General features: G+C 39.0%; 2 protein-coding genes across 5 annotated transcripts in view; one reads left to right on the forward strand and one right to left on the reverse strand.

Annotated features, from left to right (window-relative positions):
• Positions 1–1,443: 1,443 nt before the first annotated feature.
• On the reverse strand, positions 1,444–11,996 carry TFB2M (transcription factor B2, mitochondrial). Its single transcript, XM_072856517.1, has 8 exons — positions 11,580–11,996; positions 10,502–10,590; positions 9,418–9,568; positions 8,881–9,029; positions 7,253–7,342; positions 5,379–5,441; positions 3,915–4,066; positions 1,444–2,469 (listed from the first exon to the last, which is right to left on the reverse strand). Exons 1-8 carry the CDS (start codon positions 11,908–11,910, stop codon positions 2,283–2,285), a joined length of 1,212 nt encoding a protein of 403 aa, XP_072712618.1. The 5' UTR covers positions 11,911–11,996; the 3' UTR covers positions 1,444–2,282.
• Positions 11,997–12,016: 20 nt separating this feature from the next.
• Positions 12,017–20,440, forward strand: part of CNST (consortin, connexin sorting protein) — a 62,272-nt gene continuing 53,848 nt past the window's right edge. For 2 of the 4 annotated variants that reach the window (XR_012041617.1, XM_072856512.1), the window contains exons 1-2: positions 12,018–12,178; positions 14,062–14,157. The gene's annotated coding sequence lies outside the window, so the exon portion shown is untranslated. Of the gene's footprint in view, positions 12,179–12,466; positions 13,048–14,061; positions 14,158–20,440 lie in introns of those variants that run through there. The other 2 variants (XM_072856515.1, XM_072856513.1) reach the window with 2 other exon arrangements.

Raw genomic sequence — 20,440 nt, forward strand, 5'->3', positions numbered from 1 at the left:
GCACTTATGAATCAAAAATAACTGAAGAGATATTGGCTCAATTTTCCATCAACATATCGAGGAATATGGCAAAGGCAGATACGTAAAGGAAAGGAATGCAAGTAGTACAGGGCTGGTTAAAAATCATAACAAAAGTGCATGAGAAGCCTTTATATACAATTTAAGATTTCAGTGGAAGTTTGCATCCTACATTATCCTATAGAAGCTGTAAACCTGCAACAGTAGGAAGTACTGAGCAGATAGCGTCAATTAATACAATCCATAGACCTACTTCAGTTTCACTCCCCTGTATTTATTCACCTACACCAGTAATTTTCACTTTTTTTCCATCTCTTCCATCAATACCAAAACCATTTTTATAATGACAGCCATTGTTCTCTTCATTTCACACTTGTGATCAGGGCTAAACATAATGCTTACACTTAGACTTAATGGCAGAGTTCTGGTTAGCATTAAATCTCATTTCAAGTTCCCAGTTACACAATATTCCTTCCACTTACAGACTCCTGCTGTTACCTTGGGAATCTCTGCATTGGCTCAGTAAGTGCTGTTTTCCAACAGCATCAAAAAAATCACAGCAAATAATTTTCTTTTTTTCAGTTCATGTTTGAAATGTTATCAGCAACACAGTTAAAAAAGTTTATATAGACAGTGGTGGTCTTATATTTTATGCATTGAATACTTCTCTTGGTATGTTGATATAAGACATCTTGCTGCAACAAGAGCAAGGTATTTGATTCAAGGGGGGGGGAATCAGCCCAGGAGACACTGCATTCTTGTAGACCAGTAGATAAGACAGTTACCATCTACTGAGATTGAAAAAACGTGGAATTGCTTCTGTTAATGCAAGTTTGCCATTCATGGTCAATTTATAATGCAAGTTAGCTGAAACAGTAAGAGATGTAAAGAGAAAGCAAGCTTCAAATCTTCATGACCTACACCAAAACACCAGTAATGCTCCAAGACAGACTGCAAATTAAACCTCAGCCTTTCCAGTAGTTTCATCATAACATTACAAAGGCTGACGAGCAGCATAAACAGATAGCTGCAGCCTACCTAGCACAGTGAATTGAGGCTGCTTGAAGTTACTTTTTCTTCTGCAGCAGGAACTGCAGGAGGAAGTCAGATGAATGCTTGTCACATCTATACCTCACAGTATGCTTAAGAAATACAATTCTGCGTTTGCATTGTTTTGGTCACTGCTGTTTTCCAAAGCCTGAAAATAGCTCAGCCTTTAGGCATTTTATTAACTCATGTTCTGCTGAAAAAGCGTATTTTTGACCACAGCTCTTCCCAGAGGAGACAGTATAGAACACAGAACCAGTACAGCTTGCCAGCACTATTGGACAACAACAGAACAGTTACATGGTAAGACAGGAAGAGAAACTAGGAACAGGTTGCATTATGGAGTACTATGGGTAAAAAGAGAATTTTAATAGCATATGGTTTTGAAGTAAGTTATTTTGTACATATAATACACATTAAACAAATACATATTGACAAAGGTTGCAGGTAAGATGAATTTTTTTTTTCCCAAACTGTTTATACAGCACTGAATGTTCTGGTGACTTTGGTTTTAGCCCTAAAATAAGGTAAAGCCTATATGCATATAGGTGTTTGCATATTGTAAACTAGCACAGGCTACCCAGTATTCTTTTCAAATTTCCAAAATAAAGAATTGTTACGACTTTTTTCCCCAATGATACAACAATCTTTCGTTAAAAAAAACAACCAACTCTTAGTTGATGTTTTATCATGCTGTCATTACCTTGTCTTTTATTAACCCACCAATATTGATTTATTAATATTATGTTGACTTCTGACCGCAAGGTTTTTAGATCAGGAGACAATATAACAAATTCAGTGGTTGTAAAGACCTATGTATTTTGGGAATCTGTGAAAGGGCATTCAAATCACTGAGCACTAAAATACAAACCACACAAATAACGATATTTGGTCTGTTATTTTTTTCAAATGTTGTAAATATACAGCAGTATAACAAAAAGTTCCGTTTAAGTGGTACATCCAAAAGCAGCAGGTCACTAATATGCTCCTGGAAAAGATGCAAAGTTTGTCCATTCTATATAGGATGGTGATCAAATAACTGTGAATCTGTTACTTTCATCCTGTGTAGAAGGGCTCTTGTTACTTGCTAAATTTATTTTCCTGTTTGGACAGGAAATCATCTAGCTAACAGTATCTCCGATTTTATTTAAATCATTTCTTATCAAAGTAATCTTCCAGAAGCAAAGGTGATCTTCCAAAAGACAGCAGCTTGAAATTTATAAGTTTATGTTCCTTATACTTTCCAAGACTTCATCATGGAACCAGGTTTCAGTAAACATATTAGAGTTTTGCAAAGCCTCAAAAAGACGCCTATAGTCTTCTGGGTATAAGTTACGTGTTTCAGCATTCTTTGGAATTTCTAGCGCTCTCTGTAATTTGCCACCATTGTCCAAGCTCCATGAACTGAAAAACAAACAAACAAAATCATAATGGAGCATTTATTTCTGTGAAAAATTACAGAGCAAGAAACAGTATCTGAAGGTCCATTTCACTTTTTCGCAGCTTCTAGGAGGACTTAACATCTCCCTACAACACAAGTTATTTTCAATTCATACTGCAAAGAGGAAGAAACGTCTGCTAATAAGACATATAAATACCAAATAAAGCCCCCAGCAGACATAGACAATACCAAACCACGTAGGTCTCCTCATTAGAGGGTGGGTGCCCTCCCTCACTCCTCTGCCCCAACTGCGTAAGTCAGTAACAGGCATTACAGCATAAAAAGGGGTTATTCTTCAATGCCTGCGAAATTAAAGCCAAGGTCGTCTTCAAGAAGATGATTCAGTATAGCATGAGTTAGCGTGACTTACACCTCCCAGGTATTTTCTTCTACATATAAACAGATGTATCCACTGTCTCCCCATCTACATCATTGCTATAACTAGACCTTTTATAAATGTGCATTAACTATTTCCCAGATAAGAAAAGGGTGTATAAATGCATATTAGAAGCCTTCAAGGTTAGCTCTACTTCCTGGCCAAAGGATCGAGTGGAGATTAGGTACACCACTGAGCTTTAAGAAAGAAATCCATTAAGGCTCTTTGCACTTGTCATTGCTAAATGAGTTACTAGAATTTATTAGGGTTTGGTTTGTTTTTCTTTTTTTTTTTTTTCCTTTCTGGAAGTTAACTTCCATAAGCCACTACCACCAAATGAGAAATATATTAATTATTTTAATTAACAAGTTGAAGTAAATGCTTTCCAGACTGCAAACACTTCCCATTTATGGGAAACAGAAATCTACTGATCATAAAGCAAAGTGAATAGCTCCAACGTAATACCAAAAAGAATAATTAAAGAGAGTTGCATAATTGGTAAATAAGTCTAAAGCCTAATTTTTTAATTAGATAACAGAAAGCCATTTGAGGACATCCCCACTGCACCTTCAATAAGCTTCAGCTGTTTTCATTAGCATTACTTTGATGTCTGTTACAAACAAACTCTTTTTCAGCTTTTCATTTCTATACCTGCAAAACTCTTGGTAACTTTATTATCAAGTCTGTAAAGTGAGTGAAAACTTCTCGCAGATACATGACCTCACCTCCATTGGAGGTACAATTACTGCACATCTACATTCTAAATACTTGTCAACCTTCCTGTCAAACCTCAAGTTCTTATCATCTGTGAATACAGGCCAGGAACAGTCCCCAAAATATTGTATTGTGTTCTAATATTGTATTGTATTGTAATAATATATATTAAATCTTCTACTCTACAAGTAGATAATAAATTTAAAAAACCCACCTGTATTTCATCTGCAAATAAATACTGCTTTGAGAACATATTTTAATATTTTCCTATCTTTCTCTGAAGAAAAAGTATAAAAACTGTAATTCTTTCTTACTTACTTTAATCTATCAGTAAGTCTAGACCTGGGTTTAGCAAGACACTGTTTCACCATGAAAATAAAGGTAGCGGAATTTGTGGGCTTCAAGCCCCTTGTAAATAGATTTTGCTGAGGAGTCAGTCGTACCAAACATAAATGGTCATTTGGCAGCCACTGCAAGAAAAGCAAAAGAAGCCACTGAGAAGTCATTTTAAGACAGTGTCTCTCTTTAGCTAAGAGTAAGCATTTCATCTGTGCCATGAGTAACAATTTCTTAAATAGTTTCAGAAGTCTTAACAAGATTATTTCGTTGGAAGCTGAGGCTTTAAAATTTTGTTCTAGAATGAAGATGCTTTACTTCCCCCTGCCCCCCAAACAGGAAAGGAAATAGGAAACAAAACAGACATACTATCACTTTGGTTTTATATATATTCTTTAAGACTGAACTTTCTTAGTTGAACTAGACAATACAGGCTTGATGTGAGTTTTCAAGAGACTATATGGCCTATAGTATTCCTACACTATGCAAGGTATCAGATCTACTTGCCTTTTATATACAAAGATGGAATTACTTGAGTGTAACTAAGATAATATTGCAACTTGAGGATTTTATGAAATTGGGACAGGGTGGAGTCTTTAATTGAAATAAATGTACTTCTGTATTGGCAGCAATGGATATATCATCCAATAGATCTCACATTAGTACTTCTAAGGCTGTCACAATACATCTTACATAATCCACCTGATATGCCTCTCTATATGGCTTTACAGCAACACACTTAAGTGTATAAGGCACACCCAGACACTTATATTCACTTATATTGTACAGTAACATTTCAAACAACACTCAATATACTACCGTAGCAGTTTTCTGGGGAGGGTAAAACCAAATATTAAGTAAACATGCTTTTATATTATTGGTATTAAATAGAAATATTCTTATATTATACAAAGGAACACCATTCTCTAAAAGAGAAAAGTAAATAACTTTACACACGGTATTTTTCTACTTCTCAAATTTAAGCTTTGAGACTCACACTTTTCAGCAATTAACTAGCACCTGGAAACTACACTGGACATGTGAATAACCAGTTTAATCAAAACCAGCAGCATACTGATTGTGCTCCTAATTGTGGTAACACTTCTTTTGTTCAAGCAGGTAGATGTGACCCTGTCAGTAACTTCTTTTGAAAAAGATTTTAGCTGTTCACATCCCTTTATGCTGTTTATTCACTATATTTTTTCCATCACAGGCAATAAAGATACTAGTTTATTTCAGTTTCTAAGCTAATAGCAATTCTTCAACCCACTTCTGATGCATCAACATGCTGCCTGTAAGTTTTAATTAGAAGAACACTTCTTAAAAATAGACTATTCACAGCAAAAAAATATATGTGTAAATACTGTTATAAAGTTATTTTAACCTTTAATTAAAAGTGGTTTAGCTGCATCTCCAAAAGGAGAAAAGTGCACACAATGATCTTACCGTGCTTTTTGGTACTGCCAGTCCCCCATTTTTCAAATTAGTTACAAATGATGACCAAGGTTCCTATGGGAGGGAGCAAATATATTACAGAATTAAAGTGCTTTGTTAGAATTTGGAAAAACATTTACCATCAATCCTGTCAAGTTAGAAGTTTATCTCCACTCTAAAATTTACTTTAAAATCATGTAAATCTATTAGAACTAGGAAAAAAAGAAAAAAGTCAAGTAATAAGCACACAAAGGCCAGACTGAAAATGTTATTTCATCACATTCCTGACAAAAGTATCTGAGAAGCACTGGTAAATTACTTATAATCAAATAACTTGTATATATTACCACACGTTAGTGGGACTACCTATTGGTTTCAAGTTCAAAATTTGAACCAAAGCTAAAAACTGACAGCTGACCATAAGAGCTGCTGTACTGAGTCCAAACAAAAGTCTCAGCAGCTCAATAACTTGTCTCCTGAAGTAGCTACAAACAGATGTATAGCAAATGCTGTACAATCACGGCATGGATATGTAATAGGTTCCTTGAGCATCATCTTATTCTTCAGCTCCTTAATATTTACCTTAATATATACCTTGTGGTATAAGGTATTTGGAAGTCAACAGATAGTTAAACTTTTAAATTTAGATTAGCAAAACATTTAAACTATGAAGGTAGGTTCCTAGAAAAACAGAGCACAAAGATAAATCTAAAAAGCATAAAGTAAGTGAAAGTTGATGGCCATGTGCTCATGTGGAGGTGGGGGGACAACATAAAAAACTTTTTAAAACTAAACCATAGCATGTTTGACAAGGTAAGATAGTTATTGACTAGCAGGAGAAGCAGGCCTGCTTGGAACATAAAGGCACCAAGACTGAAAAACATATTTCTACTGAACACAGCTCAGGAACTCAAAAGCATACGTGATGGCAAAATGCAGAGGACATAACAAAGAGCAGACTATGACAGATTGGAAGAGCAGTCTTCTAGTCTCACACAACCCCTAGCAAGATAGAAAAGACTTGTCTGTTGAGCAAACATCTCTTACCTACCAGCTTCTGAGAATAAATGTTTTTGAGTACAGTGGCTTGTAATGAAAATACTGGCATCATAGTTAATAGTGATGCTGCTTAAGTGAAAGAGTTTGACATAAACATGACTGTTTCAGGTTTTTACATCCAAAAGTTTTCAATAGTTCTCCAACTAATTTAAATGCTAAATTAGCTTCCAATTAGTTTACAATAGTAAAACACTATTGGCTGGTTTTGGCTGGGATAGAGTTCATTTTCTTCACAGTAGCTAGTATGGGACTGTGTTTTGGATTTGTGCTGAAAATAGTGTTGATAACACACTGATGTTTTAGTTGTTGCTGCACTAGTCAAGGCCTTTTCAGCTTCCCATGCTCTGCCAGGTGCAGAAGAAGTTGGGAGGGGACACAGCTGGGACAGCTGACCCCAACTGACCAAAGGGCTATTCCATACCATATGGTGTCATGCTCAGTATATAAAGCTGGGGAAGAAGAAGGAAGGGGGGGATGTTCAGAGTGACAGCATTTGTCTTCCCAAGCAACTGTTAAGTGTGATGGAGCCCTGCTTTCCTGGAGATGGCTGAACACCTGCTTGCCTATGGGAAGTAGTGAATGAATTCCTTGCTTTGCTTTGCTTGTGTGTGTGGCTTTTGCTTTACCTATTAAACTGTCTTTATCTCAACCCATGAGTTTTTTCACTTTTGCTCTTCTGATTCTCTCCCCCATCCCACCAGGGGGGAGTGAGCGAGTGGCTGTGTGGTGCTCAGTTGCCAGCTGGGGTTAAACCACGACAACTATAAACCCTTTTCCAAAAACATGTCCATAGCATTAGACCATGTCAGCTGGTACAAAAAACTTACCATGTGCAGTAGCTGAATTTCACATGCTATTTGCCAAAGTACAGTAAGTGCTTGGTAAGCCCTCGCTTCCCCAGGCTTTGCTGTTAAAACCTAAAAAAAAAAAGGCAAAGAGCAAGCATTTTTCTTGCAAAAACTAAGATTGCTTCTTTACCTAAGCAAAATTCTTATATATATAAGAAGTGGTAAGAAATTCATAGTTATTCCAAGGTGAAGTTACATTAGGCCTCAAATACATACTTTGGGCTATTTTAGTATATCTTGTCAGAACACATGATTAGAAGACATTATGGCAGTCTAAGTATTTCTTCGCAGCAGTTATTTGGGTAACTGAACAGTGTAGGAATTTCCAGCTTATACTTTCTGGTCCCTATTAAGGCAGAAAAGTTTCGCACAGAAGAGAAACAGGGACCATATTTTGTATAAATACCATAACATGGCCAGAGTTATCAGCTCACACTGATAATATTCCCAAGAAGACACACATGCAGAGTAAGCCAAACATCAGATGACCTCACTGAACATTAAGCAGCTTGCACAGTCATCATACTAATTAATATCACAGTTCAGACAACTCTTAGGGCAAGAAAAAAAGAAAAACTTGTGGTTATTCTCAAACGGGGCAAAGAAAGAAATAAATTGTAGCAAGGAGATTTAACTTCTCATAATAGATTTAGAGAGCCTCGTGATATGATCAACCAAAAAAAAAAAGAAGGTTCTAATTGCTTTTACTTAGGTACACAACTCTCATTTAACAGGGTTCACAATAAAAACAGAAAACTTAATAAAAAACACAGTGACTGCATTAAAATAGGATGCTCCCTATTTGCTCAAAAATCTGGTCACTAGAAACATACCATTAAGTGGGTATTTCAGTGGTGTCCAACCTGTCATTTTGCAGAATATACTTAGGACTTTTAATTTTTCTCAGTAGGGTGTTAGACACAACACAGGTTGTGGAAGCACACCTGGAATTCTTTGCTTACTTCAAGTAATTAAAGGTTTGTGGCTCTGTATGAACCTCAGAGCTTCACAGAAAGAAAAGGTACCCTTGAACTATAAGTACAGCTTAAGGAGTCTGGGACAGTGTAAATTAGGAACGCATAACCCAGAAAGCTGCTCTGCACCTTAGTGTACAGAACATTAATAAAAAGGTGTGTAAATCACTCATATTTTGTGTCAGTTTTTTTCAGTACTGCATACAAGAGGGCAAGTGCATCTCATTGAGTATGGTATTTTGTAACTCTGAATCCTCTTCAGTGAATGATCCTCTTAAATGAATTCAGTCTTCATTGACTGCTACCTGCAACTAGTAAACAATTTTGTTGCAAAAGCACATTACAGAAGTTAAGCACCTCACAAGTTACAATGGAAAGCAGCTAGTCTGCTACTGCACATCCTTCTCAAGGACCAGCCTTCACATTTGTAAGATTTGTGGTTATGTGACAATAGAATGTCTCTTGATAGTGCTATTTCTGCATAAAGAGAACAAGTAGGAAACAGACAAGACTTAAAAATCCTGGCAGAAAAAGAAATTCACTAGCAAAAACATAAACTATACAATATAAATGTTTTTGTGTTCTGTGAAGCACTGCTTATTCTTTACTACCTGTAAAATCTCTTACACATACCTTGTACTCTTTTTCACTTATAAAGATGTTGAGTTCTACTCTTCCATATCTGTAAATGGAATTGCATTCATACAGGGCAAAAAGAAGCCTCCAAAGTGTGTTCCTTTCCTTTTTTTGTGGTAAGATTCCAAAAATTCTCACAGGTACATCTGTTTCAACAGTGTGTAAAAAAGTATCTTTAAAATTCTGCAATATGTACTAGACAATCTCATTAATGTCTAAACTACAATTAAAAAAAGAAAATCTGTCATCTCATGTTGTTCAAGAATGAATACAATTCAAGCTTTAGTCAAAGCTAAGCCCAGTTTGCATTAGACTAAATCTTTAATAAAGCAAATAGCTGAGATTTCATATTGCCACAAGGGTTTTTTGAAGCTATCAAGAACCTAAATAAAGCTGAAATGTAGGAAATAATATCCATTAATCCAGCATATATATCAAATAGAACATATACCTTGAGCAAATCCCAAAGACTTTGCCAAACTGCCTATGCACCCTTCAAATGTATTTGTAACATGTGTGATCATATACATATACCTGCCCTCCAAGGAACTGCTGCTACACCCATGGTTTCAAAAAGTTTGTCAGAACACATAGCAGGTGGTTTCACCGTTCCAGTCAAAGGATCCAGTCTGAAGAAGTCACCATAAATTACCTTTAATTGTCCATCCAGGCTATTCTCTAGGGACTGAATAAAATTGGTTTCAGTTAAAGAAATCTGGATGCAGTAGCCTGTCTTGCAAAACACCCAACCCAAACAAAAAAAACGTTCAAGCACCACCTAAAATTGTTACCCAGTCAACAAGAGTCAAATCTCAGAGCTGCTTCTTACAGCTGATAAAAATAATAGTTTCCTTCATTGCGCAGGGCATTTTGACATTTTTGTGCTGCTCAACTGGAGCTTTAAAACACCTTCTTAAATTAGTAAGATGTTCTGCAATGTTTTGCAAAAAAAGCTATACTCAACTAAGCAAACCACTGCATTTAATGATTTACAACTGGAATTCGTCATACATGCAGAGCAAATGCCTTTTATACACATTTTAAGTCAGGTGAGAGTCTCTGGTTTCAAACCTCTACTTTACAACATTGTAATACTATCTTTCTAGTGCAACTTCTGCAGCTCTGTGTCTGACCACCTTTGAATCCATGCAAAGTCGAGGTGAACAGGAGAGGACAACACATGTAAGTGTCTTATTATTACTGGTCAGTTGCAGGACAATAGATTAAATAATACCAAGAGAGAATCAGAATAACCAAGACTATATTTACAGATTTCTGAAAGCTACATAGAGATATCTTGCTTAAACATACAAAACTACAATGACTCTGATTAGTATTGGCCTCAAATTTATGCATGAAGCTATTCATAGGAAGACTATGAACTTGAATTCCTGCATACACAAAACGTCAAATCAACTGATTATAAAATAGTCTGTTGCTGAACATGCAATGTAAAACCAAAAAATACTTACTATTATTAAGCATTATTTCAGATGTTACAAGTAACCATCATTGGCTAATTCCTTTTTGATTCAACAGTTATCATACAATCGTAAGTTAATTTCTTATTTTCCCTTTAATTAAGTTTTAGAAATGTGCTACCAAATCAAAATTGTACCTGTAAGTTTGGAAGAAAAGCTGAGTTACTTTCTAGAGCTACCACTCTAACACCTGCATTGAGCAGAGTTCGGGTCAAGATTCCAGGACCTGAAGGGAGAAAATTTAAACAAACAAACAAAAAGTAGTGCATTTTTGCTAAAGTGATTTCCTTCAGTGATTTTCCCAAGTCAACACTTGGGACATACCACCTTCAACAGGAGATAACCTGTGTTTAAACACACTTCAAAACAAGAGTTAGAAAAAAAGATTTACATGCAGCCTGCCTGAGATTGCTCAGTGAATTACACTAAGCACAGCATTGCAATTAGAGACTGAGGAGCATTAGATGTTTCAAATATTTCTACTACTTTTTGTTCTTGCCAACTGAAATATACTTTGAAACCTTACCTGTATTATCTCTACAGGTAAAATACCTTCTGCAGAAATGTAAAAAAACCCATTAAGTAACTGCAGAGGGCTAGCTATGTAATGGCCCGTGGTCTTAGGCATGCTTTTACTGACAAAGTTCGCCTATAAAACCAAAAATATTACCTGGACAGAACCTTACATCGCTGCTTACTCTATAGCAAAGTTTTAACACCAGTGACTCAAGTCTCTGGACCGAGCACTCACTCGTTCCCCCCAAAGCTCTGTATAAATGGACCCGCCACCGCCCGCCCCAGGCATACCGCAGCGCCGTGACACCCAGACTGCCCTGCCGGTCGCCAACGCCCACCCCAGGAGGACACTAGGGCGGCGGCCGGCGGAGCCCAGAGCACGAATCCCGTCCCGGCAGGCCCGGGCAGCGGCCGGGCAGGCCGCTCTCCCGAAACCAGCAGCTCTCCCGAAACCCCGGGAGAGGCAGAGCCCCGTCCCATTCCGCAGCACCACCACCGTGGCCCCGGGAGAGCAGGGCCGGGGGCCCGTTACCGCCAGTGCGAGGGCGACAGCTCACGCTGACCCCGCAAGGTCACTGGGGCACGCCGAGCAGCGCCGCGTCCCGGCGGCCCCAGGGACGGCAAAGCCCCAGAGGGGCCCCCCGCCGGAGGGCAGCGGGAAGGCGGGTGGAAAACGGCCAGAGCCTCGGGGCAGCTTACCGGGCGCGCACTCGAGCAGGACGGGCTGGGGGCCGGGGCTGGCTCCGCCCTGCAGGCAGCGCTGCACGGTGCGCGCCAGCTGCGGGCAGGCGATGAAGCGGCGGAGCGGCACGCCGGTTCGCTGCACCTGCTGCACCAGCCGTTCCGCCTCCGCCGTCTCCGGCACCCGCAGGCCCGGGCCCGGGCTCGGCCACTGCCCCGCCGCCCGCCGCGCCGTCGCCCAGCACGACGGCAGCCCGCACAGCAGCGGCCGCAGCCCCGCCGCCAGAGCCGCCGCCAGGAAGCGGCGGCAGCAACCTGCAGCGCCCGGCGGGGCCCGGCCTGCAAGCATCACCACGCCGCCACCACCGGCCCCGCGCTAGCAAGCACCGGGTGCACGATCGCCGCGGCAACGGCAGCGTCACTTCCGCCTCTCCCCGGCCTCTCTAGCGCTCTTCCGCTCTATCGTCGGAGGTCTCTCGTCCCGCCGTCCTCTCTATGGTGCCAGCCCTGCACCGCCGGGAGCCTGCGGCAGCGGCGGCGCGGCAGGACCATCCCCCTTCACCTCCACGCCATGCCGGGTGGCGGGTCCCGGCCGCCCGAGCCGCAGCGGAGCTGAGGTGAGCTGACAGGGGCTTATCCGCAGGAGGAGGAGGAGGAGGAGGAGGAGGGGAAGGGCAGACGTTTCCCCCGCCGCCGCCGCCTTCCGCTCGCCCCGGCCGCGATCGGGGGCTACGAGGGGGTGAGGGCCGCCGGGCGGGCGGCGGGAAGGTGCTGTCTCCCCCCTTAGAGCGAGGCGGAGGGGACGGCACCTTCCCGCCGCCCGCCCGGCGGCGGCGGAGCTGCTCCGTGAGGCGAGCGAGCGCGCGAGGGCGGCCGTTAAACGGCCGCGGCGCGGGGAGGCCAGTACCGGGCGGGCTGAGCTCGCTGCCCGCCTCGGCCGGGATAGCAGGTGCCGGCGCTGCGGCTCATTCAGCCGGAGCGGTGCCCCGGGAGCAAACCGGAGGGGTTAGACGTGTGGCGGCGGCTGGCCGTGCAGAAGGCGGAGGCTTCGGCCGGCAAGAAGCGCTTTGCCGGGCGCCGGTGGAGCGATGTCTGCTCGGTTTGTTGGTGGAAGTCCCAGCAGCTACGTATTTAGTTTGAGGTTTGCCTCGGTGTTTCACGGGAGTCTTTGATCTCTGCATCCGCAGCTAAATAGTCACTTCGGGAGTCGGTTCTTTGTATCGCCCTGCCGCCCTCAGCAGGTGCAGGATCCTGCTCCGGCAGATCTCCGACATCAGTCCTTGTCGGCTTCCTTCTGCCCGATACCGGCTTGCAATTACGTTTTAGGTAAAACCAGTAATTCAATAAGCAGCAACGTTGTCCTTTCAAAACTTTCTCTAATGCCTTAACGAGAAAGAACTTTAGGACCATCTTCAAAACATATTCACGTTCTGTGAAACTGGAGTTCATCCTTCAGGGATACTGTGCTAAAACCTGTCGGTAGCAGGTGAGTGGCCACAGTGTGATGGAATCCTGGGGAAGGGGAGAGAGAATCCTCCCAAACGTGTTTCCCTGCTCCCTGCCTCGTTTGTGCAGAAGGCAAAAGCGATCTGGCAATCACAGAGTAGACTGGTCTTCAAATCAACGGCTCAAAAGTAGACTTCCTGTATGATTTTGTGCAAATTGCTTAATTTCTTATATCTAGTTTCTCTGTTTGTAAAGTAAGAAATTAATATGTGCCCACTTACTAAACAAAGTCATTTTGTTTGATATATGTCTATTAAACAGAACCTGGGACTGAAAATTGTGGCTTTGCTATTTCCTGTCTGGTGGATCTGCATGTGGTGCAAAGAGGGGCTAGGCTGAATTTAGGAAAGATTGCAAATGCCTTCTTGAATGCACCAGTTCTTCATATCTGCAGTTTATTTTTAAATACTCTGCTCTTCTACACTGAGTGCTGTAATAGTCTTCCCTGTGCCTTAAGGGAAATGGACAGACTGTTCAGCTGGATGATGGGATAGACCTCAATCCATTTTTAAACTGGACTTTATGTTTTTAATAGCTTTTTTTCTCTCTAATTAGTCTGATAATTCAGTAATTCATAGGACTTTTAGAACATCGAGCAGAACTTGGTATTCTTAGAGCAAGTGCTTAGTAATGTCCTAATTCAGCATTCCTTATCAAAGTTTATTGATAACTGTGGCCACAGAAAAGTTAGGTATAGTTATTGTATTACCATGTTATATTCCATATATTTTAAGGTTAATTAAAGAATTTTGGAATTTTTTATTGCCAGTCAGAGCACTCAGGAGTGCTAGGGTCATCTTTGAATGGGCTATTCAGAGTAATTGCGATTATTCAGAGGAGTGTTTGCCAAGTAAAGCCAAAATGCTCTGCTATTCTTCATAAACTAGAAATGATACACTTTTCTTCATATTTTTATTTACTTTAGCTTAGCACCTGCCTGCATTGAACCATAGATACCTATAGGATAAACTTATTAATTTTTTTTCCCCTGTAGAACTGCCAGATATATACTGAATCTTGCATGCATAAAGGACTACCTCTTTCTGAGCTGGTCATTATCCTTGAGAAACTTGGAAACCATAGGAAAATGGTAAGTTTTGTACATTTTTTGTTTAAAAATTACAACATAGAAAGTTGTTTAATACATTAAAGTGTATCCCAAGGACATTTGAACAGTTACTTTTAAGTTAATAGCTGATTGTGGTATATATTTTCTAGTTTAATCCAGCTGTTGCCACATGCAAATATTTGAATTTACAGTCTTACCTCATAGAGCCTTTGTAATTTAAGTGCATTGTTGGGTGCTCTGAAATTATTGTTTTTTGGAATAAATCAGAGAAGGAATCAAAAGGGTTACATGTTTGATTGGATTCCAGCCTATGCTTGAACCAAAAGAGCTCATTAGTTGTATGGGTCAAAAAGATCAGTAAAGAGACATTTTTCTTCTCAATGGTTCTAAATGTCATTTGTATTTACTTTTATTTGGCTCCATTTAAAGTTTATTTTTAAGTTAATATTAAAGCATTAGTCTTTTCTTATTATTTTGCTATGTATTAACCACTTAACCATAGTAAATATCGACAAGCATTTCTAAGTAAGGGGAGAAATTGCAATAGTACATACATTTTTATCTCAGTTTTTCAAACTCTTATGCCCGTACTTCATTTTAAGTCCAAATTCAGTAGAATTCCCATCTTGCACAAAAATACCCAACAGGTATGTGAATGGAAATTTGCAGGATCATAATTTTTGTTGTTCTGGTAGCGATACTTATCATTAGAGTCTCCTATTTGTCTCAGAATACAGATTAAGTTTGTTAGCATATAATTGTTTCAGAAACTCTTTTATCTTTCTATTTTATTCACCATGTCCCATTTTATCATTAACTCATTGTAAAATTTAAGATTTACTCTTAATATTGATTGTTCATTTTTTTTTAATTATGCATATATTGAAAGGGTTACCTGTTACCAAATACCACCTCTAATGTGAATTTTTAAAAAAGTTTACAACAGAACTGATGTTCAGAAAAAGAGCTGGAAGAATCACTTAAGCATATTAGCTTCAGTAATGTGAAAATAAAATAACCTGCTACATGCTTGAATTAGAAGAAACATCTCTGTGCCTTGCTGAGATGCAGGATGTCACAGAATTATCGTTTTCACTTATTTTATTCAGCATACTTCAATAATCTTGTTGTAATACTTTGGATGGTCACTAAGGAAAATAGTAGGAGGAGTGGTAAGAGATTTTCTTCAAAAGTGCTGTAAGCGCTGTGCGCTCAGGAAAATAGACTCTAGGAAGAATTATTTTTAAAAAATCAATCAGAGAGTAGCCTCATTCTTTTGTCCTATTCCCTTGTCATCACTGTCCCTGACTCCAAGCCCATACATGCCCAAAGGAAATGTCCCAAGGTCTGAAGTAGCATTTAATCCTATGCCACAATCTGGTTTGAGATCCAGTTAAGTTTGCAACCTGTGGGTTGTACTGGACATCTTCGAAGTGAAAATCAGTCTTTATAGCGAGGTCAGCAATTTTGTATTTAGAGACACTATGCTCTATAAACCTTAACTTACTGCATTTCTATGTGTAATCTGTTGACAATGAAAAATGGCTGGACACTTGGATTTGGGGGGGTGGAGTTTTTTTGCTGTTTGGCCAAGCTATTAGTAGTAAGGGAAATAAGAATCCAAGGTTCCTTGGAAGCCTGCCTGCTCCATGTGACAGCATAGCTTCCAGCCTAGCGCTGAAAACCTGATTAATAGGGAATTACTGTCCATTAAAAGTGGGCTAGATCAATTGTGCAGATCACTGGACGGTGAGTGCTCAGGTACCAATTAAGTGAAACTATCAAGTTAGTTCTCTTTTGAGATCATTTCTAGGCACTAGGTGTATGGTCATGTATGTTAATATAAGCTTATTTGAAAAAAAAATTGTGTTAAACCACTCCTCCTTTGCTATTTTTCAGTTGTAATAACATGCGTTTAATAAGAAAGCATTTTCACACCAGGTGCAGGTTGACTTTGCAGCCTTACAAACACTGCAGCAAAGTTCACAGCTGACAAAAGAGCCATTCAGCACAAAAATAAACATTTTTAAATGAGCTGATGCCTTGAATTCTGTCCCTACTGATGCTAATAACAGTGTCCATGTCTTATTTTCCTTTATAATGAACAGTAAGCAGCAATATTTTTGACATTTTCAGTGGAGAGGCAAAGAGTTCTGTAGTGTGAAGACTGTTGCATAAGCTGTGTATTGTAAGGCATTTTGGCAGGGGTACAAACTTTCTCACTCTGTGCTATATCTGTTCTGTGTATACAGAGAAATTTAGTCCCTAGGGCTATCAATCTGGCATCTTTCATCAGCACTAAATTTACTGCAAATATTTTTTGTGTGCTTGCAAAAAAAGTGCTATTAAACTTTTGTGGACAGGAGTAAAAACATTCAAATAGGTGCATCTTCTGTTTACTTCTCTCGGTATTCCTCTTTGTTGAATTCTGCTGAGCACATTCTGCTGACTCTCAAATTCACTCAGCCCATGTTTGTGTGTAAATCTTGTCATAAGTTTTATTTTGAACGCTTTGGCAATGTTATCTTGCTCAAGAGCTTGTCATGCTAAAGATGTTTTTACTCTTTTTTACTTATTTATCTACTTACTGTATAACTGTGAAGTCTTTGAAAATGTGTTGCTAACTTATAAGGAAAGTGTAGAGGAGAAATGATGTTCGTGTCAAACATTTCTGTAGACAAATTTTGGTGTGTTGCACACTTGCTTTTTAGGAACAGAGTTGCTTAGAAGCAGGAAGTTTTTTTCTGCTGTTGTTCCAATACACTGCTCCATCTGTCCAAACTGAATTGCTAACGTGTGGCCTTATAATGTGAGCTTTAATGCTGCTTTTCTCCATCCATGGGATTCATTTAATTTTCTTGTTTTATTTTGTTTGGAAAAATAACATTACACTGCAGGGCAAATTGAGATTAATTCAAAATAACTTTGGAATTAAAAAAAACCCAAACCTAATCCTGGTATTTGTATTATCTTTGTAATACGAACATGTTAGGAAGATTTTTAGGTTCGCTTGATGAATATGTCATTAAAATAATATGGAAATTTGTAGCATACATTTTGGAGGTTTTTTCCTAATGGTTAAAACTTGGAATTTTGTGTGCATTTAGTCTCAAGGTGAGGGCATGGTGATCTTACCACTTTAGACCAACATTTCAGCTGGACCTGCATCACAGTTCAGATGTTGTTCAGTTGTTACAGTGTTCTAATTGACTAACTGCAAAATAAACAAGTTGGGATGTATCTGTCCTGAAACTTACAAGTTTGTAAGCTGTTCAGTAATATTTTGGCTTCTTTCTTTATTCACATCTTTATAAAATAAAGCGACATTCAAAGTGCAGAGCTTACACATTTGATCCCAGGAAGATTTTATGACAGCTAGCATATAAAATTACCCTTTATCCAATGTTGTTTTGGTAGCTGCTTAGTTTCTTATCTGGATTTCTCTTTTTCTCATGGAAGACTATTAAAGTCTACTATTTTAGCACTGAAATATGACATCATTAGTACAAGGAGAAATAGTAATCGTTCAATGTCTCTATATGCTGTAAATCTCCTCCTGTCTTGGTATCATTTAAACTATCTCAGTTTGGGTTTTCAGTGAAATTAGTTTTTACCCTCTTACAGTACTGATGCTAGGTTTTATTAAAGTTTGTGATATTTGGCACTTTCTAATGGAAAGATGCTTTTTTTTTTTAATGGAAACTACTACTTAAAGTGGCCTGGATAATAAGAGTTTTCTGAAAAACTGATCTAAAACAAATTAGATCTCTGTTTAGAGGCTCAGGTATTGCAAACATACATTCAAATTGTAATAGAAAAACTAATAACTGTGCTTTAGAAAACCTCTCCAAGATCTACTAATCAAAAGTATGTGTAAATTATTAGAGACAGCTTACATAGCCAGCATCTATTTACACAATTAGAGCTGAAATTAATTACCTTAATAACTTCCTGTGGGAAAGGGGAGAGTTGAAACAGTACTCAAGGCTAAATTGACTACTGGGTTTAAGTGGTCGCAGCTTTGTTAACTTCAATCAAGTTACACCAGTGATTAATTTTGGGGGGATTGTGATTCATTTAACATAGGTCTTCTGGTTTCTACGTGATTGAGTTCTCACTCATGCATTTAAGGGCAAAAAAACTTGACCAAATTTAAGTGTCTATTTTGTACCTCTTTACAGTCCTTGTATGGTCCCTTTTACCAAAGTATCTATTTCACATTCTTTTTAATGTATTCATCTTTGTTACGTCCCTATGAAATAAAGCAGTATTTTGTAGTTCAGAAATGCAGTAAGATGATGTAACAGTTTGACAGACTTCATGGAGGAGAAACTCCTCCTCAAAGAAAGGATTTGATCTCAGCATTTGTATCTGACACTGAATAATGTAGAAACTAGACCATCCTTCCCTTCTGAAATATAAAAACAACTGATGCAACATTTTGATAGAGCTGCTGGATATTCTGATTTCTAATTATGACAATTACTGAAGCTCTAACAATTAGCTCTGTTCTTAACTAACCTTCTGGTTGGACCTGCAGGTTTGATAACAAAGGGACCTCAAGTACGTAGTACTTGCAGACAAGAATTGTTTCATAAATTTTATGGACAGATTTCCATTCTATTTGTGGTTGCTTCTAGCCTTGATATGATTTAGGACCTAACTGAATATTTTGACCATGCTAATTTTCTTTGTATTGATGAGGTCTATAAAACTTGCTCATCCCTCAGGTGTAAATTATGGAATTCAATCCCACTATGAAATTCAACTGTCAGAAAGTCTTTAACACTCTTGTTTCTTCAGATGGGCAATTTTTAGATAATTGCCTCATTCTTCTTGCATCTCCATTTCAAGGGACTGTATTCTGTCATTTCTGCCTTTTCATGTATGTTTAAAGTTGTTACCTGAGATCATGAGGGATTTTAGATCATTGTGCGTTTTTAGCAACCTCTTAAGAGGTGGTAGGATGTATCGGCTTTCTCAGGTAGATGCATAAATTTGTCTAGGAGGAAGTTTTTAATTTTTGTTATACTTTGTAATCAAACTTGTGCACATGTTCTGAAATACAACAACAATCTGGGAGTTGTTCAATTAGAAGGAAAACATAAAAATCAAAAAAGGCAAATTACTTCTCCTCATAAGACTTAAAAGGAGATTTGTGCATCCCAAGGCAGGACCAGTTACTTGTAGGTTATTCCTGACCAGTGTTTGTCTAGACTGTTTATAAAAGTGCTGCAGTGATGGGAGTTCTCCATCCTCCTAAAACAGTCTATTCTACTGTCTTTCTGCCCCTACCTAAGATGTGTTCTGGTGTTTTGCTGCAGACAAGAACAAAAAATGAACACATCAAATGGTGAGGTCCCCTTTTATTCTTACACCATTCAGTGACATTTTTCCTAGTGAAGCTTGAAACCCAAAACTTCAGACACTTGGGGTACTGATCATTGCGTATTTTGAGTGCTGAAAAAGAGCTTGTTTATGTGAAATTTTCGTCTGAACTCTGTTGTATGTTCTAATAAAAGATACTATTTTTTCCCAGACAAATCTCTTGTATTTGGCTGCTGACTGAAAGATATTTTTATAGTAATGTTAAATGTGGAAGAGTAGATTATGCCTGGCAGTATATGTTTATCATTGTTTATTAAAGCTGTGAATAAGCAGTATGACTAGGAAGCTTAGAAGTTGAAAATAGCATGTGGAACTTCCCCTCAGAACCTCGGTATTTCTGCTGTTTATAGAGGTAAAGATCATCATGCCTTTAAATGCCACTGCCACTTGAGAAATGTCACTTCAATGTCAGAAAGTGCCAAACCACCAAAGTGTTCATGCTCAGACATTTTTGTAAATTCAGTGAAATTAGATAAACCCCTTCTGCGTCTGAATACTTTTTGGAGGACAGCAGACTTAACACATTTGAAGAGATACACCTCCTAAACCATGTATCTGACACAGAAGCAGAAAACACGTATAAAGATATTTTTACCCCTAGTTTCAAAGCTGAACGTAGGGCAGACTGAGCAGTTAGGAGGATGTTAATTAGGTTCTCTCATAGCGAGGCTATCCAGTAATGGGATTGTATGTAAGACTGTCTTGTGAAATGATAAACTACTCCTAAGTCCATGCTAAGACAGCACAACAGCGTGGTAACTTCTTTCTGCAGAGATGTCAGGTTGGATAATGGAAGTATACGCATGAATATTTTTATTTCCCTTTCTTTAGAAACAGTAGCATTCCAACCATTAAGTGTTGCACATAAAACACAATGCAGAGCAGAATTCTGCTAGCTGGAAGTGATCTGGCTTTG

This window comes from Ciconia boyciana, chromosome 3 (genome assembly GCF_034638445.1).
Source record: "Ciconia boyciana chromosome 3, ASM3463844v1, whole genome shotgun sequence".
Taxonomy (NCBI): domain Eukaryota; kingdom Metazoa; phylum Chordata; class Aves; order Ciconiiformes; family Ciconiidae; genus Ciconia; species Ciconia boyciana.

What these genes read in the sequence shown, in the direction of transcription:
- TFB2M (XM_072856517.1), bottom strand. Translation starts at nt 11,910, where the DNA reads ATGCTTGCAGGCCGGGCCCCGCCGGGCGCTGCAGGTTGCTGCCGCCGC. An exon ending in CTTTTCTTCCAAACTTACAG is followed by an intron (nt 9,569 to 10,501) that starts GTACAATTTTGA and finishes AATTTTATTCAG; the next exon opens with TCCCTAGAGAATAGCCTGGA. An exon ending in TAAGTGAAAAAGAGTACAAG is followed by an intron (nt 7,343 to 8,880) that starts GTATGTGTAAGA and finishes TTTTTTTTTTAG; the next exon opens with GTTTTAACAGCAAAGCCTGG.